The sequence below is a fragment of the Austrofundulus limnaeus genome, unplaced genomic scaffold (assembly GCF_001266775.1).
Source record: "Austrofundulus limnaeus strain Quisiro unplaced genomic scaffold, Austrofundulus_limnaeus-1.0 Scaffold194, whole genome shotgun sequence".
In the NCBI taxonomy this organism is placed as follows: domain Eukaryota; kingdom Metazoa; phylum Chordata; class Actinopteri; order Cyprinodontiformes; family Rivulidae; genus Austrofundulus; species Austrofundulus limnaeus.
Window position 1 is genome coordinate 713,564 of NW_013952596.1, and position 6,558 is coordinate 720,121.

General features: G+C 36.0%; 1 protein-coding gene across 1 annotated transcript; it reads left to right on the top strand.

Moving 5' to 3' along the window:
• The first annotated feature begins 502 nt into the window (after window positions 1-502).
• LOC106524652 (CD209 antigen) lies at window positions 503-4,780 on the top strand. Its single transcript, XM_014018544.1, has 7 exons — window positions 503-600; window positions 830-959; window positions 2,254-2,352; window positions 2,430-3,224; window positions 3,379-3,521; window positions 3,685-3,794; window positions 3,902-4,780. The coding sequence occupies exons 2-7, from the start codon at window positions 857-859 to the stop codon at window positions 4,038-4,040; spliced, it is 1,389 nt and encodes a 462-aa protein (XP_013873998.1). The 5' UTR covers window positions 503-600; window positions 830-856; the 3' UTR covers window positions 4,041-4,780.
• Window positions 4,781-6,558: the final 1,778 nt, after the last annotated feature.

Here is a 6,558-nt window from a genome sequence, read left to right on the forward strand (position 1 = left end):
GTGTGTGTGTGTGTGTGTGTGTGTGTGTGTGTGTGTGTGTGTGTGTGTGTGGGTGGTATTTTGAGGATGTGTCAATTTGTTGGAGAACTAAACATCCATCAAATAACATCATAAAAGCAAAATAAAAGCATCAAATTTCACACTGCTGGTAATCATATTTAATGTTTTTAACCATTAATGCTTTAGCATATTTATATTTATATATAATATATTTATGTATTCAGGTGTACCCCAGGGGGAAAGCTCCTACAAGCACCTCTAGTTCCCATGGTCTTGAAGTGCAGTGTTTTTCTATTGTGGATAATTTGTTTCCTGAAAATATATATATTTTTGCTGATCAGCTAAATTTCTGCTGACTTCAGCTTCTTGAACTTGTCTGACTACTTCTAAATTAAAATGAAATGGAAAAAAGGCAGAAAAATTTTTGCTCCTCCCACCAACCATCCTTCAGATTTGACTCCACTGTTCACACGAATAAGACATTCATTTAGTTTTGGCTGAGGATAGATGAACATTACACAAAGAAAACACAACTTAATGTGTCTCGGTTCGAAAAATATTTTTTCAGAACATCAGTTTTCTGGCTTTTAACCAAAATAGGTAAGTTTTATTCAATTTATTGTCTACATTTATACATTTTCAAACACTTTACCACGAATTGTTCAACTTTATTTAATGAAATGCTTCATGTGAATCAAACTGCAACAAATGACATTAAGTCTAATGGGAGTTGGGCATTTGTTCTCTATAAGAAATAAACTGAAAGGATCTAAAACAAATGTGATAACACTGCAGAAAACTCAACTTGTGTTTTTGTTTTCCTGGTAAGACTCCAGCTCAGGAGGCAGATGTAAGAATGGCCGTCGAGTACCGTGCCTCCACCAAGACAGACATGGACATCGACGACAGTAAAATTGCGTACAAACAGTTTTTTTCAGAAGAGAAATTTCTCACTTCAGGTAATAAATAAACACMGCTCTAAAGTTAAACCTGCAAAACAAACTAAATGATCTGAACAAATTATTGCAGGAGCAGAAAACAAAACTACAAAACAAAATACAACCTTTCATTTTTAACAATGTTTCACTTTAAAACAGTCAGCTGCAGCCTTGAGTTTACATGTTGTGCTTAAAGGCTTTTAAAAAACTTATTTATATTTAATCTCAGGAAGGAATTAAAAGAAATTGATAATCTTTAGTTATTTCTTAGAAAACAAACAAAAAAAACAAACAACAAACATTTGTTTTGAACATTAGAGTATTTTTCTTAACTTCCTTTAATGATGTTGATTGGATCAATGTTCTGCTAGTTTTAGGTTTTATCTACTATTTAGCTCACTTTYGTTACTGTTTAGCTAGTTTTAGGTTTAACTACTGTCTTGTTGGTTTTTATTTTAAGATACTGTTTTGCTAATTTTATAGATTTTGTTTTGGTAATTTCATCTTTCCTGAAGATCATTTTAATTTGTAGTTATCATTTAATTCAGTTTCAGCTTCAGAAACAAATTTCTTAAATTACTCAAAGTCATCCAGCCCTCCCCTTGTTCATGTTATTATAGTAGTTTTCAGAGTTGTACAAATACTTTGTTACTGAACTTAAGTAGACGTTTTGGCGATCTGTACTTCAGTAATTATTTTCAGCCTACTTTCTATTTCTACTCCTTTCATTTTTTAAAAAGTTAAGAGGTAGGACGTTGTTACTCTTATTTCATTCTGGCTCATTATTGTTAAAAAAAATACCGTCCTGATAAACTGCACCTCATGGATGGAGTGAATTTATTGTGGTTGGATGAGAAATATAAATATTTACCATTATGACACAGTATTACTTTGTACACAATCCATTACAGCTGCATGCCTTAGAAAAATGTTTTTTGTAGAGGTCACTCCCAATAAATGTCATTTTGGAAAATCTAACTGCTTATTTTTATTCAATACTTTTACTTATAATAGTTTATCACAAAAAATCTGATACTTTAAGACTTACTCTGGTAACGTTCTTAGAGAAAACTTTGGCTTTTACCAAAGTCATTTTAAGATACTTGTACTTTTACTCAAGTATCACTTTGAGGTACTTTATACAAGACTGGTAGTTTTAAGTTTCTCAGAATATTCTTGAAGATTTTTTGTTGGTTTGTGTTTAAAAATGAAYAATATTTTGTAGTGTTTTGCAACAGCTCAGTAAAACCACAACTTCCTCATATCACTTCATCAATTCTGCGTTTCCTCTTCTCCTCTGCTTGCTGTTCTTCAGTTTATTCATTGAGAAACAGGCCTTTTAAGATTGCTACAGTTTGCCTCGGCGTGCTGTGCGTCCTCCTGGTGGCTGGGCTCGTAGGTCAAAGTGTCCACTGTAAGTCTACCTGGTTTATCCACAGTATTTGTTATCAGGATCAAATCACAGATTCATGCTTTTTGTTTTCTCTGCAGATCAAAATGTAAGGAAAGGACATGAGAACAGTCTGAAGACCCTGAGCACAGAAAAAGAGAATCTGCAACAAAACCTGAAGAACACCCAGAGCGAGAAAAAAAATCTCGAAAGTTCCCTTGATCAATTGCAGCAGCGTAACAATCGCTTGACACGGGCCAAGGATCAAATKCAGACAAACTTAGATTCCCTGACAAAAGCGAGATCGGATCTTCAAGTCAAGCAAAGCCAGCTGCAGGCCAGCCAGGATGCTGCGAAAAAAGCAGTGGAACAACTAAACACCACAAACGTTCAGCTACAGAAGGACAAAACTGCCCTAACAACAGCCCAGAACAACCTCCAAAAACGATACGACTCAGTCRCACAAAGATTTAAAGAGCTGCAGACCACCTGTGACTCTGTGACCCAAGACAGGGACAACCTGCAGAACAAATACAACAACGTGACCAGATCCAGAGAGCAGCTGCAGCTGAGTTACAACAACCTGATAAAGAAGCTTGAGGACCTTCAGAGCATGTTCAATTTCTCTAACAGCGAGAAGGACCAGATATCCAGCAGCCACCAAAACCTGACCGCGCAGATGAGAACTCTGCAGGACACGTACAACGCCATTAAAAAGGCAGAAAACGAGCTTCAGGCGTCGTACAAGTCTGCTCTCACTCAGAAGCAGGAGGCTGAAAGTCTTCTGAAGAACGTGATGAYGGAGAGGGATCAGCTGAAACTGAAAGCTGACAGCCTGACGGCTGAGAGGAGCCAGCTGCTGGAGACCATCAACAAACTCAACACAACCATTCAAGGTGAGCGGGAGAGAACAAAGGTTAAAGACATGAAGCACATCATGTAGCTTTTGACATCTTTGATGGCCAACTGGCTGAGGCAACCATCTTTTCTGTGCCGAGACATTAAAAAAGGTTTATATTGACGGATTAGTGTGTGTCTTTTTTGTTTCAGATAAAAAATGCTCTCCTGGCTGGTCAAAGTTTCAGCACAGCTGCTACTACACTTCTTCAATTAAGAAATCCTGGAACCTGAGCAGAGAGTTCTGTCAGAACAAAGGAGCTGACCTGGCCATCATCACCAGCAGAGAAGAAATGGTTTGTTTAAAAAAAAAAAAAAAACAACTCAAGGAATTTTGCTAGTATTTAAGAAAATATATGATTTGTGTTGAAACTGATCTAAAGAAAATCCCTTATTGTGTCCTTGTGTTCAGTCACTCTGTTGGTTCAGAAAAACACAATTATTTTTATTTTCTTGTAGAAATTCATCAACAGTTTGTACAGCAGTGACAAGGAGGCGTGGATCGGTCTGAATGATGGAGGAGTGGAGGGGCAGTGGAAATGGGTCGATGGAACGCCTCTGAACCAGACGTAAGAAACACAACTCATAACTCGTTATTTCATCCTAAAACTGATTCACCACATTTATAATGGAGATTTTAAATAAAATGTACATGTTTTTTTTAAATGTTTTTCAGGTTCTGGGCCAAAAACCAACCCAACAGCCACCAGGGGCGGGACCAGGACTGTGTTGAGTTCTGGCACCGAGGAATAGGAATTGGGGACTGGAACGATGAGAGCTGTACTGTGGAACAATTATTCATCTGTGAGACTTAGTGTCACTGTCTGCTAATGTGTTGTATAAAGAAAATAAATTCACCAAACATCCAGGATGTTCAGACAAAAGCAGAAACAAGCATCAACCGTTTACCGGTTTAGCTTCTTACACCTACTGTAAAACAGCTGATYTAGACTTTAATCAAAACCAAAACTCCTAACTTGTTTTCCTGCTGATTATTGATAATACGGTATATTTAAGATTTTACAGCTGCATACTTTGACAGTGTTTGTTTTCATGCTTTCTGCAAACACTTTGCTTCAACTAAAGGCTCATTTGCATACAAAGACCTTTGCAAGTATTTGTTGAAAAATGAAAATTACAAGGTGATTCAATTAACTTATTATTTATTTCATGACTGAGTGATGACATAACTCACATCTTAAAAATTCCTCCCCTTAAAAAACGTACAAAAAGGTATTTTTTCCCCAGTGTTTAACTTGTTTTTGTGGGCTGGATGTATCAGTACTCACATTGCACTCAAAAACAGCCTGAAATCTATTTGTTTAAATATTTCAGAACAGGCAGCTGATGATTAAAAAAAATGCTTTGTAAAATCTGACCATGAGGATTTCAAATCATATTAAGTGCATTTTMACAAGTTTGTAGTTTTACTGTATAAATATTTCTGTCTTTGATCAGTATTGATTTGCAACATAATTATTTTTATGACATTTTGTTTAAAACAAAACCAGTGTCATGATTATTTGATTCAGTGAATAAACTTTGTTTTTCTTTATGCTGAGTTTTGTTTTTCTTGCAACATCATGAATTTTTTTAGTGCACAATTAATAGTAGGCTCGGGCTTTGATTTTATTCTTCAACTGAAGAATTTGAGTAAAATTAAATTAAAAACATCAACAGAAATCTTGATCAGTTCACTGTAGGGCAGCAGGTGAGTATTTTACTTAACTAATTAAGATTAAAGAACATATTAGCTTTAAGGAGTGAAATCAGAAGGGTTATGAAAAACCCATTAGACACACAACTGTTCATGCTCAAACCTATAAGGTTAATTTTAGAATCATAGTTCATTTAACGCACACAGATAAAAGCCACACATGCACATGTAGAGCATGCAAACTCCACACAGACAGCTGTGAGTCAAAGCCAGAGCCCCATGCAGCCTGTTCACTATAATCATTATTATTCTAAATAACTCAAAACAAATGCTTACGGCTCAAAAGAGCTCAAAAGTTCWTTCATTTTAGATACATAAAAAACTCCAAACAAACTGAGTATTAAAGTTATATTTTGGCTCGATGGTTGATGACTCTGAGCCAGTTCTAAGTAGCAGTTTAGGAGAAAAAGACATCTTGTTTTGGCTCCCAAACTTTTCTTCACTGGAACGAAAAGAAGAGTGAACAGCCATCTCTGTTTGGAGGACTGAGCCAAATGAGCCGGAAAAAAATCCCAGAAAAAGGCAGTTAATTCCACCACTCATTGATGAGGACCCAAGCATGCAGGCAGCAGACAGGCAGGTGCATTTGATCTTTTTGTGTAAGAAGAGGAGATGCTTCATGGTGGGAAATACGACAAAATTTTCCAGATGTGTTATCATCAGTCTGGCATTATWCTGTCAAATAAACTGCAGTAAATATAAAAACAGTGTTTTTACTGCCACATTGTGATGAAAATCAACTTATTTGATCTGTTATATTTGAATTAAGATTTCCCCTTTACATTAAAAAGACTTARTCATGGACACATTTGGAGAAATTAGATTTTTTCACCCATTAGTGACATTTACACTGACTTACATTTAAAGCTTGTACAGCACTTAAATTTCTTCTTTTGAACACACAAGTCAGCGTATTATTTATTTCAAACACATGGTATGGATGCATTTTGACACTGAAAATAGAGAAAATAATTTTTATGCATGCATCTTTTCACATGTCTATGTGTTTGTTTAGAGCCTCCATGCTCGGCCCACTCAGGCAGGTAGGAGGTGGATTCTTGGTTCAACATATTGTTGTGTGGGAGCAGCTCTGTGTGCGTACACACCGACTCTCAAGAAGGTAGAAACTCTGTCACTGGCGGCCTCTCAATATGATTAAAACCTAATGAAAACAACGTGTATGACACAACATGATGAAACACAAAATATATTTATTATAGATCAGTCAGGCAACAAGGTTTTTTTTTATGGGAAAAAATTCACACAAAAAGGAGAGTCTTCTTGTCACTGTTTTTACATTTAAATTCATAAATGTCTGCAGTTTAACTTTTAGAGGAAAYTAATGTAAATTGAATCATATTACTTCTTATTTTCACATTTATCTCTGAAGTTTGAACTTTTTCTGACGCTCTTCTGGGCTGCAATAAATTATCATAGATCAAAAGAAGCAAGATGGCAGCGGTGGCAGCAGATGTATGTAGCTGTGCAGTATCGCTGCAGGAAAATATATCCAATTTGGCTTTACAGGCATCTGCAGGTATGTTTTTGACCAAATTTACCTCAGCTTTAGTGTTGTTGTTACTCTGTATGCTACATAATCAGAAGATCAAAGACGC